The 22,043-nt window shown below is 35.0% G+C and overlaps 1 protein-coding gene across 2 annotated transcripts in view; it reads left to right on the top strand.

Moving 5' to 3' along the window:
- The window catches only part of COL14A1 (collagen type XIV alpha 1 chain), a 135,995-nt gene extending 119,134 nt beyond the window's left edge, over positions 1 to 16,861 (top strand). For both annotated transcript variants that reach the window (XM_063451104.1, XM_063451103.1), the window contains 8 exons: positions 795 to 848; positions 2,158 to 2,229; positions 7,310 to 7,345; positions 9,062 to 9,128; positions 10,441 to 10,629; positions 12,759 to 12,836; positions 13,304 to 13,459; positions 15,463 to 16,861. In XM_063451104.1, the coding sequence (XP_063307174.1) occupies positions 795 to 848; positions 2,158 to 2,229; positions 7,310 to 7,345; positions 9,062 to 9,128; positions 10,441 to 10,629; positions 12,759 to 12,836; positions 13,304 to 13,459; positions 15,463 to 15,749 (939 nt within the window). In that variant the 3' untranslated portion in view covers positions 15,750 to 16,861. The remainder of the gene's footprint in view (positions 1 to 794; positions 849 to 2,157; positions 2,230 to 7,309; positions 7,346 to 9,061; positions 9,129 to 10,440; positions 10,630 to 12,758; positions 12,837 to 13,303; positions 13,460 to 15,462) is intronic.
- Positions 16,862 to 22,043: the final 5,182 nt, after the last annotated feature.

Raw genomic sequence — 22,043 nt, 5'->3', positions numbered from 1 at the left:
CAACTGTACAACAGCAAAATAGGAAATGCCACATTTAAGGACGGTAAGACTGAAGCTATGACATATAGGCGATAATACATAAAAAACTGGATTACATTTACAATGTATCTTCTCTGTGTTTAAACCTTTTTTATATCTAAAACAACTTTCCTCCGCCATTGTCTTTACAAACGTTCTCCAAATGTATCATCTCTCAATTCTATCCAGTCTAAGACATGGATGGCTGTGCTGCCATCTACTGGTGAACATGCAATTTTATATGACAAGTAATTCTACTAGTTACATTTATATAAGTTACTTATTTAAAGGGACACTGAATTGCTTGATATGTGAAGATTATTTTCATTTTACAAATATTTTTTAAAAGGAACTGGCACTTTTACAAATTAAACTTGTTACACCACCTGGCTGTCAATCAGACAACCTGTTCTGTTACTTACTGGTTTGGTTAGCTCAGTGAAGCTAAACTCAAACGGCAGCAATTGCTCATAGCACCAGCCTTGCAAAGACTTCTCATTGAGCTGCACTGGGAAGTCTGTGATTGGACAGCCACAGAAAGTCTGAGTGGGGTTAGAAGGGGAGGGCTTGTAAAGACTGAAGACAAGGAATCTGCAGCTTTTGCACGCTGTTTTTAGATAAAACTCCAATGAAAATATGTGTAATCGAAGGCATGCTTGTTTTCGTTGGTGATATTTCTGCTAATCAGATTTATTTTGTATTTGGGCAGTGGAGTGTCCCGTTAATTAGAAAGTTCTTACGCAATGAGTAATTACTTTTTTTTTTTCTTCATACAGGGAATGCCAGGAAAAGATGGTTCTACTGGCCCTTCAGGACCACCAGGTCCAATGGTAGGTTTTTTGTTTTATATATATTATGTTACATGTGGTTGTTATGAATTAAATGGATATATTCAAAGCAGCTTTACAAAACCTGGAAATAGTGTTCTGGAAATGTTGTTTTCATTCCATTCCTTATGCCTTAATGATTATGCCATGTGCCTTTAATTAAGTCTGCACTTTGCCCTACAGATGGATTGTGGGTAAATTAGCTTTGCAACTGAAATGGAACTTTGCTTGAAGGAAACCTACAGTCCTGAAAATAGCAATCGTTCTAAGATTCTCTTCTGTCCACTACCCTTTGGCCTCTAAAAATGTACTTAAATAGATTTGACTTACTTCATTTCCTGTGCTGGGACTCCTCCCCTGCAGCCTCCAGCTCCGCCTCCGATGATGTCAGCAAGCATGCTGATATCACCCGCTATCTCGTCAAATCCAATGCTTCTTTATGAGAAACATTGGATTAGAGAGGCCATGCGCGGCAAAATGATTCGCTCCTCCAATCAAATGCTGCTACGAGCAGCATTTGATTCCCACACAGTGTAATAGCCACAAGAGAAGGATTTACCTGTACAATATAAATATTGCCATTTCTATAAAGCAATATTTTACATTCCAGTGTTAACATGACCAGATCACTGTACCCAGACCTCTTCACTGAAATAAAGTGTCTGGGTGACTACAATAGTATTATTGAATTCATTGCCAAAATTTCCCTATAGATTACACTTCCTGTGAGAAAAAAAAAAGTCCATATTTTTTTCTTATGTAAAACCAAAAAAGCTAAGGTGAATTTTAAAAAATAGAAACAAGAAAAAAAAAGAGCGGCAAAAAAAATGATCAAATTATAAGGATAAACTGCAAAGTAACAGAGCCATTTCAAGGGCAAGGAAATGGGAATCTCATAAAATCTCAGAAAATGAGTTGCTTTATTTTCCAAAAGTCAGTAGACACACGCTAACATCAGCGGAGTATAACAGGACGTGGCACCTGCTTAATGCATTCAATTCTGCCACAAATCTGTTTTCAAATAATGTGACAGAACATGGAAATCAGATTCCAAACAACTGCTTATCCTGTTATAGGTGCCAATCCCAACTGTGATATTCAGACTAATGAAGAAGCATTAGACTGAGCAGCAATGGGCAGCTGGGATTGGCTGAGAGTGTCCACTTTTTTTTTTTTTACATGCAGCCCATTTGGTAGTCACGTGAAGCAGAGTGCCACCAACATCTCTTTAGTTGTCATTAGAGCATAAAGGTGTCATATTGATGAACATGGTATATTAAAGGCTTACTCTTAATACTCTTACCATTTGCAGGGCATACCAGGAAATCCAGGTTCTCCGGGTGTCCCAGGAGGTGCAGGGAGACAGGGTGAAAGTGGACCTCCTGTAAGTATGATAAATGTTCTCATACTCCTGGTTTGTCTGTAAATCATACTCACTGTTATCTATCATAAAAAGGAATCATCCTTAATATCACATTCTACAACTGTGTTGGAAAATAAGTTTGGAATGTTTTCATAAAACATTAGTAACTGCACACTTCATATATAACGAGGAATTTCGCAATGTATCTATCCCTTAATCGGGCATCTGTAAACTCTGTTGGTTAACACACTAACTGATTTTTAGGTAGAAACTGTGACAGTAAATTCAAACCAATGGTGTTATCAATTATTCCCAATTTCCCTATATGAAAGCTCAGACTTATTTTAATCATTACTGTTTTGGGATAACTGTTTTGGGATAAACAATATTCAAAGTCATGAATTCCTTTATGAAATTATCTTTTAATATCCTCACTAGAAGGCTATTCCAAGTATCTTGAAACTTTTCTGCAAAATAGATTTTTTTTTTTCATATTACCTCCCCTGTATAAACATTTCAACTATTTTTTTATTTCTAGAATTTAACATTTCCTGGGTTATTTGCTAAAGTTTTAGGCCTCAATAGTAACCTAATAATAACATTGTATTTTTCCCAAATTTGCTGTGTTGTCAGTTTCGCTATTCGGCCTAACATTTTGAATTAATTTTTCATTTCATTCTTTGGAATCCAGACAATGTACACTTTAGTTTATATCCATATTTACCTTAACCAATTTACAAAACGTTGAGATATCCTAACACTACGCTATGCGGGAAAAAGAAGAACTGTTCCAAATATCAGGGGGAAAAAAAAATAAAGAAATACAGAAAAAAATATGTGTAATTTAAAAAAACATAATATTCACCATATGGACAGTAGAATGAGATGCAATTCATTCCATAAAATGCAACAGTACACAAAGCATGCTTTAAACATAAGACATGCTGTGGAAGTATATATCTCTGTTGTTATATATTGAGTATATCTCTATATTTCTTTAGTCTGTTAGCCATTCAGTATAAGACGTAGACTCTTGTCGTGTAAGTGTGAATCACATGATGACAAAACAATCACAGGAAGCTTTAGTTCATATTCCGATACCTAGAATTAATTTTCGTAAACTACCGGTATATATTTTTTTAGATGAAAAAAAATGTGCATTTTTATACTGTTCACAGGGTCTGCACTATTCTTAGCTTTTTTTTTTTATATATATTTTCTCCAGTTACCACATTATGAATATCAAAACATAATGACATTCTATTGGTTTTTGTAATATCTTTTTAATGACATTGTAATTCAGGGTGTTAAAAAAAGAAAAGGGACAATATTTCTGAAAATTGTTAAAATACAAAACGTATCCTCCTGAGACCCAGCCCGTTAACTTGTGTCCTCTGCACTGGACATTTCGTTCACATCCATCTTCTTTTATTCTTTTGAGCTACTCTATCAATCCCTGCTGTATTGTAAAGAGGACATCCTGGGCTTTCCGGTGATATGTCATGTGATAGGCTGGGATGCTGGGAACGTCCTCTTCCTGTTCATCAGACATGGATGGCATATTGGAAGACAATTCTTCCATTGGTTCCCAGGAGGGTATTAGAGAAAATTGCGTACACTGCAATATTGAAACTATTCCCAATACTATAGTGTTCCTATGCCTCTCTCCCCCTCACTATGGAATAAATGGTTACAAAACCTTCTATTTACTTACTGATTTCAGCGCATAGGTCCGACGGCACTGGATCGCTCTCAGCCTTTTCCTGAAGTTGGCAATGGTGGGGGCGGGGGGGGCGGGACCTAATGGCCATTGGCCATGTAAACATTGCAGTTGGTCTGAAAATGCAATCTTTTCACTAGCAGGCCTAAGGGGACAGGGAAACGGCACACAGACCACTTCAATGAGATTAAGTGGTCTGTGTGCATATAGTGTCCCTTAAAGGACATTTTGAAGATGAATATAAAATGTGATTATCATTTGGATATTTTTATAGTCTATAATTTGGGTTTGTCCCCAACATCATCATCCACACATGACTGTTTCGCTTTATACTCAGTCCACAATACATAAAGATATAGAAAGGAAATATTCTTTAAAATTCCAAATTCTTGATTGAAGGTACACTTTAGCATTGGATTGGCGGAGATATTCTGCTATTTCATGAAAGCGGCATACTTTTTTTTTCTTTTATTTAGCTTAACACAAAACAGTTTGTGACCTTCTGAATATGTACAACCAACAGAAGAATCTATTAACCCCTTAGGTACACAACTTCTGGAATAAAAGGGAATCATAGTGGAATATGTCCGTCATGTGTCCTTAAGGGGTTAAACTTTTGTCCTTTTCTAATGTCTCTTTCCCCCCCCCCCCCGTTTCTTGACTGGGATTTAAATTCCTTTTATTGTTGTAAGTTACTTTTTGACCAACAATAAGTAACTAAACATCAGTTTCATGCAATATATTTTGGCAAGCAGTAAAACTGTCATCACAAATAAGCCCTCTCTATACAGACTCACAAAGTACACAGCCTGAAGTAGCAATAAAGTTATTCCTTTCAGTAACTTTTACAGATTTGTCGTCCACAGGCCCAAATTAAACTCCAGAAAGTTGTTTATATTTCCCTTTCAGACATTCGGTATAATCCATACATGTTTTTCAATAAAACCATTTTGCTGTGGGCACAGAATGTCCTTTAAGTTAAGTTATTTAAAAACGGAACATAAATATGGCTGTGTTTTCCCAGCTTTTTGTGAGACTGTGTGGAAAACCTGAACAAATATCCGATAGCTGGTGCTATAGGGTGAAATATTCCATGCCAGGAAATTGCCGTCACTAAAACGCTGCTGTTCCGTTTCCCTTGGAAATAATGCAAGGAGTTTCTGTGTACTATCCTCTACTTCAGCTGTCAAAGCTAGCCTTACAGAAACCCCTTGTATTGCAGAACCTTAGCAGAAGGATAAATCATCAATTATTTTAGTACGTTATCGGGCAAACAATTATTATATACAATAAGCGTAAAATATGGCTCTATTTAAGCATTAACGTAATTGTTTTACAACATGTAGATATTTTACTGCCCATGTTTGATAGGCAGTTGTATATATTAATATATGCTACTTTGCAAAGTTGTTATGGTTTAGATAAAAAAAAAATATATATATATATATATATATTTTTTTTTTATTCATCTTCCAGACTTTCTATTTTTGAAGTGAAAGTCAATGCCCTCCTGTAAGCAATTTTTAAAAAGCCGATATGTTTTATACTAAAAAGCTATATATATATATATATATATATATATATATATATATATATATATATATATATATATATATATATTACAACTAATCAAAGTAACATATATCAAATATATATACATAAATTATATAGAATGTTATTTTTTAGGATAGTTTACCTTTAAGAGTTTCAATTATGTTAGCGAAACTAACAGGATTATTTACTAAAGTGAGGATTTAAAGTAAATTCCAAATTCTAGGCCGGAGTAGCCAATCTGAAAGCACAGAGAGTTTAGAGAATTTTTTCATTTTGGCCTGAAATTCACTTTGAAATCACCTTATATTCTCTCTTTAGTGAATAACTGGTAAGGATACAATCTAGTCACCACCATAATGAGGTTCAATTCAGTATACTCTTTACTTAGTTCTGTTTTCACAGACTGGCCCACCTCCAATACATTTTTTTTTTAATAACCTGTAGGTTGTACCAGAATGATCACTGATTTATCAAGGCTGGACATACTTCTAATGTTTCTGGGTGATTTACTTTACTCTCCATTAAAAACTTGGACAATCTCATAACTGTTTATTGTATAAACAGAACACAAGTTTCCTCCTTAAAATTGCAGTTTCTTGACACGTCTATCAAAACACATTTCCATTGACAAAAAGCAGCTGTCCCCTCAATGTTATTAGTACTTCAACACAAACCTAAATAAAGAACCAAGTCTGTTTTTTTTTTTTTTAAATGTGTTTCCATGACTATTAAAGAATGTTTTGAGAAACATGCAAATAAATACATTAAATATTGTTACTTTTTTAATGAAGTGGTCGTGGTGTATTGTCGCAGTCCTTTCAACCCTGCAATGTCAAATATTGCCATTTTTAAAAACCTACAATGTTTACATTGTAGGGTTAAGTCCCCCTCTATTGGCCGTCAGTATCATAGCCCCTAAAGGTTTATCCGCTGCAGTAATGGTCACATAACAGAGAAGTCTCCATAGGAAAGCATAGATCAAATGCTTTCCTGTGAATGCGCTCGCCACTAGCCGAGCATGCACATTAGGTCCCCAATTCTCCTCTATGAGGAGCTATGGATTGATCTACACCAGAGGAGTGATGTCAAGGGCGGTAGAGAGGTGGGCAGTGCCAGGGGAGCCAGGACGCTGGAAAAAGGTAAGTAGAACTTGGTGTTGTTACATTTGAATGCATCCGGAGGGGAGACCTGAAAATCTAACACAATAGTGTTAGACATACAGATTTGTATTCCTAACGCTTGAGTGTTCCTTTAATGGTGAGATTAACAAACAATTCATCTTGATCCAAGAAAAGCAACATTGAAAGGTGTCTCCCCACTCACAATGCTATGTAAAATATACACATGGTAAAAACAGCATTATCATTGATCAGATTTCCATTTCCATTTCACAATAACCCACTTTTTAAAATATATATATTTTTTGATAATGCACAATTTTAAATAGTTAATATGTGGTCATGTCTGGAATGAAAAATATGATAGTAACTGGCAGGGGGCTTGAGTAAAATCTCCGTGCTCAAGTTGACCCAACCCAATTATTTACATATTAATACTTTTAACATAGTTGCCGGTATCGAAATACTTCATTTCTCTACACGGGACATCAAAAATTACTGAGAAGCAGCCATTTAGGAAACATTTGAAATCCTTGTTAATAATAATAATGGGAAGATTGAAGTGTGACCTTATATGGATGTGAATAAGAGAGAGCAGAATATTGTATATCACGGGAAATGAACAAAAACATGAAAATTATTGCAGCATGCTACATACAGTGTGCATATAACATGGAATGACTATTCTCATTTTTTTATATTGATTTAGGGGCCTACTGGTGTAAAAGGAGAAAGGGGAGAAAGAGTAAGTATGGCTTCAATCGGAATACCATTGGTGCCAATGCCATCGAGTTTAATAAAACGTTCTAAATTATAAATTCAGGACTAATGGCAAAATATTGAGACAGGAATCCCAGTGCTCTACGCTTCATCAATGTCAAACGGATGTTGGAATATTTATCTACTTAATCCATGTGAGAGATTGATATCAGGGTCCAATCTATCAGGGGGTGGGGAGGGGGGGGGGGAGGGGGAGAGTTGGCTGATGACACTTTCTTGATTCCATCCAGATCTCCACTTTGTACATACTATGAACCATAAGGGAGATCTATGTTAGCTGAAGCACAGACCTTTAACTACCGCTACCTAGACACCATTAATGGGGTGAACAGCTACTGGATGGATCCCTTTATATATTACTGGTTGTGGTGCCACTTTAGCACTTTTGTCTCAGTGGTTCAGCATTGAAACAGTTAAGAAAGGATTGCATTATATCATCCACTGTCTTTTGTTTATAAAGGATCAAAAGTTAGTTAATACCTTGGGTGGATTTCGGCTAAAATAACTGAATTCAATGGAAGAAAATATTGAATTAAAGTTTTCCAATCAGTTTTCTCTTTTCTGGCCTATTGGCTTATGTTGCTGCTTTCAAATTGTTTGGGTTCTTACAACTAAAAGCCGAATGGCAATGGCTTTCACAAATTGGTTTACTAGAATGCAACCTATTCATAATACAAAAACGGAAAAGTAGGAATGCCAAAAGAGTGAAATAATCACTCCTAAGATATGAATGGAAATATACAACCTTATATAATGACAGCTAAATGAACAATATCTGTAAAAAGGTATATAAATCGTACATAGAATAATAAGAGTATAAATGAATGGACACGCAGGATGTGTATATATAGAACTCACAAAATGTAAGTGAATCTCAGGCCCATCATCCTTAGTCAGAAGTAGTCTTCAGAATAATATGTGGAAGATCTTCTTTTGTGCTTGTAAAATAAAGAAAACCAAAAGATAGTGCAGATAATATGGAAAATACAAAGAATTTATCACAAATTGCACTTACAAAGGTCCTTTATTGTTACAACCTATTCAACTATGAATAAACAAAGCAATACATCACAAACTATGATTTGATAATTATTGACAGGATAACGTTTTCTACTGAAGTTATCAACACATTAGTGGAACCATTATATGTCTACCAGTCTATCTATCTATCTGTATATCTATCTATCTGTATATCTATCTATCTATCTATCATCTATCTATCTATCTATCTTATCTATCTATCTATCTTATCTGTCTATCTATCTTATCTGTCTATCTATCTTATCTATCTATCTATCTATCTTAGCGGTCTGTCTGTCTCTCTGTCTGTCTGTCTTTCTCTCTCTATGTCTGTCTATCTATCTTTGTTTGCACATAAGCAGAACTAACACCACAAACATGCAAACACCTTGAGTTTATGACTTTATGCAAGGACATAAACTTGTACTAGCATTTCCTTGATAATCCATTTCAAAATAGCAGGGACTAGTTTGGCTCGATGTGGTTTTACTTTTTGTTGATAGTGAATACATTAAGCTTTTAAAGGAATTTGGAATAGAATTGAGCCGAATGAAAACACCCTGACTGGTTTTCAGATCCCGACAATTCATTGTTTAATACATAATCCCCTTGGCTGCTGTTTCTTATGACCCCTTTTACCTATTTATTTCCTTTACAACAGGGAGATACACAGTCACAAAATATGGTACGGGCAATTGCTCGCCAAGTGTGTGAACAGATCATCCAGAGTAAGTACATAAATGTAGAGGTTCTAGACTTCATTCAACGTAAAGAAAAAGCAAAGTGATTGTCAAATCAGGTTCTTACTATATTTATTTTCGTTTAATAATTTACAACATTAAAGAATTAAAAAAATGTGTTAAAGTGTGTGCTCCTTTGGCACGTGGAAGAACATATTAGAATATTATAAGTTATTATTTGAAAAAGTGTCAGTGTTCTGTACAAAATGCCGTGAATCGTATGCACAGGCAAAATGAACTCCTCTCGCTCACTCTTCATAAAAAGGATTTAGCAGAACATTCAAATTATATCATTTTCATTATGTGTGAAATGTCAGATATTCAATGGAATTTCCATGTGAATTTCACATTTAGTCTAAACGTTATGTTAAATTTAAATTGGAATTTTACTTTGAATTTACATTTCAGACTTTTAGATTTTTTTTACATTTTTTTTTTACATTTTAATATATAACCATTAGAGTGGAATATCATTTTAACTGCTTTTGTTATTGCATTTTTATGCATTAGCAACATTTCTACAGAATTTTACATTTCTGTTTTAGTACCGGGAACCTTGTGCCTGTGGTTCCTTATTCCCTTTAGTATACATACCTTCAATCAGACCTTTAGTTTACAATGGGATTTATTCACTAAACACTGAATTGTAGAGTATTGTAAGCATTTTAAATTTGTTAGCGTTGGCTATTTTAGGCAGAACTTTGGAAATCAGACTCCAATTCACTACATTTTTTTTTTTTTACTAAATAAACTACTGATGTATTTAAAAACAAAATTAAGGACTTATAGCCATGGTGCGTGATTTCTTTGCTAACATAGATGTCGATTTAGAAGTTTTGGTTACGCTTTTCATATTATTTAATTTTTTTCTGCAAACTTGGAAAATGACAATATTTTGAAAAATATTTAAATATTTGCATATTTTTTGTTATATATCGATATATCTTTTTGATATTTTAATATTTAAGAAAATAAATTCAAAATGTATCCAAAATGTTTAAATCATTAGCCCATAAATTTTTTTTATTTATTTGTGATAAACTGACTTGCTACTCCAGTAGTATCTTAAGCAATAAAATGATGAGACAGCAAAGTTGGAGATAAAAGGCTTTACAAAAAAAATGAGGATTCTAAATTAAGAAAATAAAATTACTTCTACTTTTCATTTACCTATAAAACACTGCAATAGAACTGAACGGCACTAGTTCAAACAAACTAATAAATGGCGTCAAACGGGCTGGTATTCAACCACATTTAAACTTAATGTTTAAAATTATTTTATTTTTGTTTTTTTGTGTAGATCATATGTCCAGGTTCAATAACCTTCTCAATCAAGTCCCAAGCCAGTCTGTATCAGTGAGAACAATTGCGGGACCACCTGGACCAGCTGGTCGCACTGGACCTCCCGGTCCACCTGGAGAACAAGGATCTCCTGGAGTATCAGGATTTCCAGGCAGCCCTGGACAACAAGGACCTCCTGGAGAAAGAGGTGAGTGTGGGGATGCAGATTTTTAGGTACTCAGAAATGTAGAGATTTATTGATTAACCAAACTCCCAGAATGAGAACCTTCACTCCTCACTCCCATAAAGAAATTTGAATAAATATGTGTGTTATAGGCCAGGCATAGAAAATGTTTTTATTGGTTGGCACATGCTGCCTCCATCTGGAACTAACAAAAGATATAGGCATTAAAAGAGCTTAATCAAGTAATCATTTAATAGTATATAGTAGGGGTAGGCAACCTTTGGCACACCTGTTGCAAAGCACTAGGGGAGATGTAGTCCACTACATCTGGAGTGCTAAATGTTACCTAGCCCTGATATATAGATATGTGAAAAGGAAGAAAAAGAACATAACTGCAAATCCAAATACATATATTACAACGTTGTCCCTAAGGAAAATGAGGGAAAACCACCACCAAGGTAAAAAGAAGAAGACTTTAAGACTGGTGACTACTGATCTCTGAGCTAGAGTTGGAAGAGTTGTGAACCCAGATGATAATGTGGGTTAGATGTGGGAGTTTTTTTTTTTACCGCGCAGCAGTAATGCACAAGACAAACCGTAGAGAGGGACAATAAAGTGGAGGTTGTCTGTATGAAACAGAATCTTCATATCCAAGCATTTATAAGATGGGTACAGAAGCTGAAAAGTAGGTTTTTTTTTTTCGTGATTTTAAAAGCGATAGGTTGTAAGGAACTCGTAGGAAAAGAAAGTGGTAGACTAGAAAAACTGAGAGCAGTCTCAGGGAATTAATTAAATGAATATAGTGAAGGCCACAAATAAGCATTGGTAATGTGTGCTAAAAGCAGTCCACGAATGACTGTCGAACAACAGGGTTTACAAAGTTACATATCTGTCTAGGTTGAAAAAAGACTAAAGACTTTTAAGTTCAACCTTGAAAACCATTCTTTTATGCTGTTGGTCCAAAAGAAGGCAAACCCCCCTCCCCCACCCCCCCCAAAAAAAAAACCCATATGTAGCCATTTTGACAAAGGAAAAAAACAATATTTCATGACTCCATAATGGCAATCAGATGTTTCCTTGATTTAACAAACTGTTCACATACATATCAATTATATTCTTAAATATTCTGTTTTCCCCCAAAAAAACATCCGAGCCCTCTTAAAAAAAAAAAAAAAATCTATTGAATCTGATAAGACAACCTGTTTAGGAAAATAATTCCACATCTATATTGTCCTTTACGGTAAAATGCCTTTCTTCCAGTTTTAGTTATTAACCAGCTATTGTCAAACAAGTATCATTTACTTTCACTACTAAGCCACCACAATGCAGGGGGAAACTGCACTTATACCTATACAATATACCCTGTACATGACATTATTCTAAGCACTGCTAACTGCTGTGCAACTAATGCAGACATCAACATACGGTCTTGAACACAAAGACAGTGATGTTAAATATTGAGTTTTGGGATGTTTGTCAGCAACCTTTATCACAATATTCAGCCAGCTTCTGAGCATCATTGGATATTGTGAAACATTTAACTCATACACATTGGCAATTGGAAACGTAGTTCACAAACATAGGCAGTGAACATAGGATATTACAAGATTACAGTGAACAAACTGAGATAAGCTGAAGTCCAGGTATGCACAAAGTTTACAATCTTTGAAGAAGGTCTCTTGGCAATAAGACTAGTAGAGCTAATTGTGAGATTTGAAATCCACGTTTCCTCCTGAGAGGTGTGTTTTGTGGCATATATACTAGATGTCCTGGGATAAGCAGCACAGTTCTAAATTTGAAGTCGAAGCTTGCCATCCTTGGCAGCTTTCCAGTAAGTTGACGATCAGTAGACTTCATATCAGGTGTAGACCATATCCAGTTGTCATTGACCATTGCCCCATGTCTCTAACATAAAAGAAAGCACATAAATATCAATACCAGTCCTTAAACTTTCCGCTAGTCCTTTTATATTATTTTGTTTTATATATTTTGTTGCATGACTGAAAAATGCACCTGGGTTAAATATGAATTGACAAGTTCTATAAACTATTTATTTTAGTGCAACCGTTTTTCAGAATACTTGGAAGCCTGACAGATATTACTTTACTATTAAAAAAGAAATTATTAAAAATTACTCTGTCTCATGTTAACAGGTTTATCAGGTGAAAAAGGAGAAAGAGGTAACCCAGGTGTTGGATCGCAAGGGCCAACGGGTCCACAAGGACCTCCAGGTAAAAAGACGGAATATTACAACATTTTATTATGCTGCAATAAATGTTTTATTAATTTTATGCCAAAATGTCTGGTAGCCACAGGGGAAATCTGCGAAGTCTATAAGATCACAAACAATAAGGGTATATTATAGGAATTTTGAAAAACATCCGCTCGGTATAACACAGGTTCTGTAGCTCAGTGTGGAATGTTTTGAAAAGATAGTAAGGGAAATAACATATTTCTCAGAGCTCTATGATATGCAAACCTTTCTTCTAGGATTTCATTGTAATAGACACGGGAATGAACCAGCAGGTGGATCGAATTGGTTAAAGTAGTGTAGCTTGTAGAAACAAGAAATAAAAGTTAAAATTTTCAGTTCCAGATTAGTGTAATTATCTCTTTGAGTTTTCTGCTTTGCATAGAAAAATAATATTTATCTTCTGAAGATTATGTTGAACAAATACATTAATGTCGTATAATATAGGACCTCCTGGAGAAGGCCGCACTGGAAGTCAAGGTCCACTTGGGCCACCAGGTCAACGTGGAATCCCAGGTCCACCAGGAAATCCAGGTTCCTTGGGCCCTGCTGGTCAGCCAGGTTATTGTGATGCTTCTTCGTGTGCTGGATATGGTGTTGGAGGTGAGTCTTGTTACTAGAACAAAGCATTAATGACCTAAAAAATAGATTTGCCAAAACTAGGCTACATGGATTTAGGAATGGGTAAACCATAGCCAGAAGATACACGGCTCTATCCCTACTGTCCAATGACATTGTTGTTAGTATCAATTAGTATGATATAATTAATTACATTTCCATGAGTAAACAATAAATAAATATACAAAAAATATATACATATATAGCATTAAACTTCCATCCAGACAAAGAACATCCAATTAGAATGAAAGGTCAGTTAAATGTCAGAAGCCAAAGTGCACAGTACGGTATTGTTTTGTGTGTCTCGTTGTCTTTGTGAAGTTGTGTGACATCCATAGCTTTGTTTATATTTACAAAGTGTTTGCAATGTCTGTGACTGTGTTTGTTTTGCTATATTTATAGGAACACACCAGTAATGCTGCAATTAGTGCTTTAACACTTTGATAGAGTGCAGAGGGACTCGGTGTATTGCATTTAGATTTACCCAGGAGAAAAAAATGCAAAATAATAAGAAGTGGACGGATCAAAAATGTACACAATAATTGATCATAGGAAATTAACAGGATAAGCAAAAATTGCAATAAAGATAATCATTTCCACGTTGCCAAATACATAGATAGATAGATAGATAGACAGACACAATTCAATTAAAAATAACTACAAGGAGGGAACATATTTATAAGTGGACTGTTATCAATAGATGAAATGGAGAAATCGCTCAATGTCCATAAGAATACTGTATTTATGTTCTCATGGTTGTTTGCTACCCCCAACCAAGATCCCTACCCCTAATGCTCAGTGAATTGAAGAACACATCATGCCCATTGAATTAGTTTAATTAATGCTGCATAAATCCTATTATAATCTATGTTGTAACAAGTAAAGTAATTTAATTCATAATAATAAACCGCTTATAAATATTTATTTTAGAGAAATATAAATATTAATATTAAAAAGTCACAGAAGGGTGATAAAAAGTCACATTGGGTGATAAATTTAGATAAATCCTGTCCTGCCTCAACAATGTTTTTTTACGTCTGTCTGTGTCATTTGCATACGTCTGTTGCATAAGTCTGTATTGTTTTTATGTTTACTGATATTTTGTGTTTTTCTTTTTGTCCATTTCTCTCTATCCTTTGTCTCACGTTTTGTTTTTTTTTTTGTCCATTTCCAATATGAAGGCTTAATCCCTTACAATGACTACCAGCCTTGAAGAACAAGACATTGATTCTGGTACAACACACCACTTTATTGGCTAAATATCACCAATGGAAACTAGTCAACGTGACCACCCAACATTGGTATACAATACATAGACATCTATTAGCAATAAGCAGAGTCCCCTCGAGAATGGACAGTATTTTCACTTTGCAGCATCCTGCTTCCTTTAACTGTACTTTTAATAGAGGATGTGATGGCACAATATTGCCTCTATACATACTTAATGGAACAGCCTGATGCATTGAAGAGAGGTTTATCTAGCATCAAAACTAATAATTATACTGTGATATGGAATTGAACAGACTGATGCTAAAGCCGAGCTACCAACTGCAAACCTCCAACTGTTGTTGGTCTATAACCCTCAAAAGCACACAAACAGAAACCTGGACGACTGAGGGTGGCAGCAGTTGTAGACCAACAAATACTTGTAGGACCCAAATTTCACAACTTTGCTCTAGAGTCTATTTTCATCATGTGTGTTTCTGGTGATGGTATTCTAGTTGATTTTCCACATCTTTTTTTTGTCATAAGTGTTAAGTGTATTATTTTGTTCAGTGTTGTAAATACAAGTACAGTATTTGAACATATGTATATTACATATTCAGAACTGGTCAGCACGAGACTCCCAACCACACTGTGGTTGAGGATGTTGGGCATTATCATGCAATAGCAGACAGAGAGACAAAGAACCAGCATATGTTGATTCAATTTTAAAATAATTGCCTGTATTCTAATCATTTGAATGCTCTTGGTGGTGGTGGCTCAAGGTGGATACGGTGATCCTACGGACCCTGAAGACAACCGTATACAACCTCATGACCCTTACCAGGTATATGACCCAGAGGATGGTTATGATGATGAACGAGAATCATATGATCCATATCCAGTCCCGTATCCTCAGGCCTACCAAGATCCTCGTTATAGCCAGCCAGAGTTCAGTCCAGTACAGGAAGAAACAGAATCTTTGGAGGTGAGGTCTCCCGGGATCAGCCGTATCGCAAGGAGCATACTAAAAAGAGCATATAAATCTAATCAAGAGCTTCAGGATGGTTGATAGAACTCTTAGCTTTGGATCCATATCCAATGGAGACCAGCATCATGCATCATCATTGCCAATACATTCTACAAAAATAGCTGTTTGCGCTGGTTAACTGCTTGGAAATTGTTTACATAAATTAGAACTATAAAGAAAAAGTGCTCTGAAAATGAACACTGTGCATTCATTTGACACGACTTAACTAACTATGTCAGTTTTACATATGAAATATTGTAATGATTTGATGCTCTTGTTAATATGAACATGTTAATGTTTAGATTTGAGGGGCCAATTCAGTAAGACAGAACATTGGTTTCATACGTATAAAAATATATAGATACATTGACGTTTTAGGAGTTACTGTAGTAATCCAAAAATTCAGATAAATAAATAAGAGTACTGCACCATATAAAAAAAATAAGAAAAAAAAATACTGCAATACTCTATCATATGCTTTATATGACATATAATAGAGTATTTCCGTTTTTTTTTTTTTTATTGGGCTAAGCTATATAGAGATATATATATCTATGGAATTATGTTCAGAATGTCCTTTCGTAGGTCTCACGGTGTAGAAGTCATGGTGCAGCTCAGACAAAATAAATATATTTTGTAAATATCACTAATAATCATTGGGTTAAATCAGATGTAAGACAAATTAGAAGATTGTACTGTGATGTAAAAATGGGTCCCACAGTTTAACAAATATGAAATTCATACAACACAGAGCACAATCATACCCTCCTTCAGACCCCTCTGAAAGATAAAAAGATGCATATTATTTTTTTCAATTTTTTTTAGATAACATGAAGAGAAAAAGCTATATTGATAAAAAAAAAAAAAAAAAAAACTGTTACTGAAAAGATAAGCTACATTTTTTTCATAGTCTGTTTTCAAGAGTTAGGTCTCACATGGAGAGTTAATGCAAAAATCCTTTATCAATGACCTGTCCCGATATTTTAGAATAAAATAGCCACACCTTTAAATAGAACACTCCAAGTAGGTAGCTTCTGCGTTCCCATCGTAAGTAGTCAAATCATTTTAGAATGGTTTGAATTATTACCTGGGGTCTACACTCTCAGGCTCTGCGACTTCAGACATAAAGCTCTCTGTCTGAGCTAAGCCTGGTGCTCTAGTGGAGGCAGGGAGGTGAGGTGATAGACTCCAGATGAGAAGTCAAACTGTTCTAAACCACTTTGACTACTTACAATGGGGGCACAAGGGCACTCTTGGCACCATAACTACTACAGTGCGCTGTAGTGATTATGATGCTTGGAGTTTTTCTTTAACATAGTTTTAAATGGAATCTAAACAAGAGAGGAGTCCCATAGATTCATGTTTATATGAAGCTTAGCCTGATGATATACCTTTAATATGTTCAGCCAACTTGTGCGTTTTTATTTATTTTTTCATTTCCTTTCATGTTTAGACCATTGTTTATACAAATTCCATGTGATTTAAAGTGTAATTAGAAATGATTGTGTTTACGCAAATCCTGTTTTATTGGGACCAATTGTGTGTGGTATCTAATGCCCCTACTTGCGAAAGCACAGTCAGATTTTCTGCCAAAATTGGTTCTGTGCTTGAGTCAATTTCTATAAAACCTCTTGTTCATTAAAAATTCTTATCTACTGCCAGAGGAAACACGGTTTAAGGTTATGAAATTGGACTTTGCAAACCTTAGTAGTAGTTTAAGCTAGACAAGGTAGTTAGACTTATTCAACGTTATAGCAGTTTTATCAGGTGCTGGCCTACATCATTCCATTTTTTTTAACGATAACTTTCTACAGATATATTGTCTCTGTGGTTGAACATAGTTTCTCACTGCCAGTATATTTAGTGTTTTTTTTTTTTTTTTGCACAACTGTGGAATTATAGGGGCACTTTATATACTATAATCACAACAGCCCATTATAGTGGTTATGGGATTAGCAGGCTACAGACGCTGTCCCCAATTCTGAATCAGCTGACATGCTCAGCCTCAATGGCATCCAAATTTGTAGGGAACTGACAGTGCTTATGTGGAAATCTAAACGAATTAGTAAAATGACAAGGGCCCTAACCACAGACACCTTTCTACAGCTTGATCTAGAACTGGGGATGGAATAAGGGGCATGACTATTGTAGTGCATACCTTGCTTTTATTATGCCTTTAAATCCTTAAATATCTTTTATTTCATATTATTTTTTTATTTTTTTGGAGTTGGCAAATATCAAGCTACAATTTCTCAAACTTGCAAGATGTTTACTTATTTGCGTTATAACATTTACAATGTTAAAAACTCATCCATGTTTAGATTTTATTTCGGACAATTGGTTTAGACCACCCCTAAGAATTCAACATATAATAGCACGTTAATAGCCATTATCAGTCAAATAGACCCCATAACTGGAAATACTTGTTAAAATGTTTAATGTACTAACACTCCAAAAATATAATTTAAATGTATTTTTAATGTCATCATTAATACACTGTTATTGCAGTAATTCAAATTGCACAATGTAACCGTAAAGTAATATCGTTTACACCACAACGGACTCCAAATAAATTCTGGGGGGAAATAAACAAAACAATATTTTGCTTCTGTACCAGTGTATACTTTATGAACCCGATGTGTGTTCCTATTTTACAAAAGGCTTATTTTATAGCTATCTAGGAACAAAACATGTGCAAAAGATGCCTAATTTGCAGACATAAAAATGACGGTAATTTATTGTAAACAGATTTCCATTTTTGTCTTTTTTACAAATCAATAAAATTTGTTCAGTATTTTAGATGATGTATTCATATTTTTGTATTCACTGACTGTTGGAACATACTCCTTGGTGATCACCAGACATGGACTTATTATAGCATAGTTCTATCCAGACCGTGCCATGGTCCCTTGGGGACACTCTTGGGAGACATACAAGGGAGTCAGTTCAGAAAATGTCTGCACTTTAAAAAAAAGGTATTTATAAAAACACGTAATAAAGAGGAGTCAAGGGGGAGTATCGTTAATTACCAATCAAATATTGACAACTACAAAAAAACAAGTCCTGCGTTTAACCCCTTCAGGACGGAGTCAATAGTGCACGTTCTGATCAAAACAAAACGTAAACAAAAACTGGAATTTGCGCTATGTGTCTGTTCACCCGTAGTTCCCCTCTTTCAAATTATATGCACCCACACTTATTATATATCATTTTGTTCAGGAGAAACAGGGCTTTAATCTATCATTAACTATTCATATATGGAACATCATTTATTATGAATAAAAGTAAAAAAAATGTGAGAAAATAAGATTTTTTTTTAAATTTGCATTTCCGTCTGACATTTTAACTGTGAATGTCATAATACTGTTATGCACATATTTGTAATCAGCGATGTCTCACGAGTACAACAGTACCCCCCATTAACAGGTTTTATGTTGTTTTGGAAAGTTACAGGGTCAAATATAGAACATTACATTTTCAAATTGAAATTTGCCAGATTGGTAATGTTACCTTTGAGACGGTGTGGTAGCCCAGGAATGAGAATTACCCCCATAATGGCATACCATTTGAAAAAGTAGACAAGCCAAGGTATTGAAAGTGGGGTATGTTTAGTCTTTTTTAGTAGCCACTTAGTCACAAACACTGGCCAAAGTTAGCGTTCATATTTGTTTTTGTGTGAAAAAAGCAAAAAACGAATATTTGGCCAGTGTTTGTGACTAAGTGGCTACTAAGAAAGACTGGACATACCCCACTTGCAATACCTCGGGTTGTCTACTTTTGCAAATGGTATGCCATCATGGGGGTAATTCTCATTCCTGGGCTACCATACGCTCTCAAAGGCAACATAACCAATCTGGCAAATTTCAATGTGAAAAAAATGAAATGCAAGCCTTATATGTGACTCTCTAACGTTCCAAAACACCATAAAACCTGTACATGGGGGGTACTGTTATTCTCGGGAGACTTCACTAAACACAAATATTAGTGTTTTAAAACAGTAAAACATATTACAACAATAATATAGACCATAAAAGTGCAGTTCGCTTGTAAAAAATGCAAAAAACGTCACTTTTACTTAAAATATCATCGTTGTAATACAATTTACCAGTTTGAAACACGAATATTTGAGTTCAGCGAAGTCTCCCGGGTAAAACAGTACCCCCTATGTACAGGTTTTATGGTGTCTTGGAGAGTTACAGGGTCAAATATAGTGCTTGCAAATTAAATTCTCTGCACTTTCTCCCTGTGTTGTCAGGTATGTCAATCAAATTTTAATTAATCAAATCACATAATTACGTTAAAAGATTATTTAAATATACATGTAGAATTTTAATATATATGCATTTATAGGTATTTAAATTCTACGTGTATACTGATGTAATCTTTTATGTAATTATATGTATTTATCTATATATATATATTTGCGGTTATTTGCATTTTATATATAGATAGATATATATAGAATGTCATTCTAAGTGTATTTTGTTACCGATATATATATATTAATAACAAAATACAGTTAGAATGAAATTACATATGCATATATAATTTATATTAAATTTTGTTTCAATATTTTATTTATTTATTTTATTATTTAATTTATTTATTATTTTAATTATACGTATTTATATATAATATATATATGTACATCTATTATATATATAATATATATACATATTATATATGTAACGTCATTCTAAGTGTATTTTAATATTAATATATATACTTATATTAATATTAAAATACACTTTGTATGACGTTACATATATATAATATGTATATATATATTATATATATAATATATATACATATTATATATATATAAAAATGCATTTATTTTATTTTTACACATGTCTAATTATTTATTTTTTATACTTCCCACCAGCAGGGGGACTGTCTGATATTTCAAACAGTCCCCCTGCTGGCAGATCCACAGCCAGCTATAGGGGGCCATGTGATCGCTCTTTGAGAGCGATCACATGGCCCCCGGGGGCCTCATTTGCCGTGGGAGGGCTGCCTGGACTGTGAGGCAGTCCTCCCGAAGCGGATCGCGGCGGAGGTAAGTATAACTTACCTCCTGGGGCTGCAAGCCGTTACGGCGTGCTATGCCGTCATAACGGCGTTAAAGCCCACTTAACCCGTGACGGCATAGCACGCCGTAACGGCGTTAAGGGGTTAAACTTCCAGTACTCCTGGGTGGCAGCAATGACCATCGTACACATCAGCCCAAATACATTTAGTAAAAACCAAAGAAAAAAGTTACCTGCGCTCTTTCCCAAATCCCTATGTATATTTAAACAAATGGAGGTTTTTAGTTACCTCCAATGGCCATTAGAGGAGTTACGCCTGCCCAGGAGTTAGGTAGGGCTCCCAGAACCATGAATTTGCTTGGCTCCATTAAGCATCATTCATGTGCTCCCAGTGATTATGGTGCTGCCTTTCCTGTGATTAATTCATTGATTTCACATTGTGAGTTCGTAAAACTGCAAATACTGCGGGGGAAGGACTTTCAACCATCCCGTGACAGTCTGAGTCAATCAGGTTTCCTGACAAAGTATGTTTACTGAATGCAGTACAAAGCCACCAACGTTTGTCTAACACACATTCTGCCTACATTACATTTCATATATGCTTTTTCAGTTAATTAATACATTAAAGTGATAACATACACACAAAAAAAGACATTTTAAGAAGATTTCTTTATTTTAGATTACTGAGCCCCCTCTTTTTTTGGTTTTCTAAAAAAATAAATTTAAAAAAAAAGTCAGTGCAGGATGGCAAATAGACTCAATAACACAATCTGTCTGTCTGTCATTGGCATCGAAATATGTGAACAGTATCGGTTTTCAAAACCAATTTTTATTTACAAGGTTGCAGGGTCATCATCTACTCCAACAAGACTTCATTAAAGGAACAGTAAAGTGACCTAGACCATTCCTCAAGTGTCCCTGTCATTTTAACCCCACACTGTAAAACATTGCAGTATTTTATAAATGGCAATGACAGCCAATGAAGGCACTTCCTCCTCATTACTGTGTAAAATTTGGTCAAGGAATCTGGAGGAGTGTGGTGTATTGCCACGAATGCCTATTTTAATCCATAACGTCTTTGTGGTAAGCAACGGATTAGAGGAGATCACGTGTTATATCAGCTTGGATGCTGATACCACCAAAAGAGACCTGGAGGCATCTGCCGAGGTCTCCCGGCACTGCAAACAAGATGAATTTCACACAGCAAAGGGGGTGGACAGAAGGAAACCTAGAGTCCCAAAATAATGATTTCTATGTTCGTGATAGATTGTCTCATCTTTAATCTTTCCATTAATCGTGAGCATAT

This window comes from Pelobates fuscus, chromosome 4 (assembly GCF_036172605.1).
Source record: "Pelobates fuscus isolate aPelFus1 chromosome 4, aPelFus1.pri, whole genome shotgun sequence".
NCBI classification, from domain to species: domain Eukaryota; kingdom Metazoa; phylum Chordata; class Amphibia; order Anura; family Pelobatidae; genus Pelobates; species Pelobates fuscus.
Note: the sequence above shows the minus strand (reverse complement) of the source record. Positions and strands in the feature narration are given on the sequence as shown.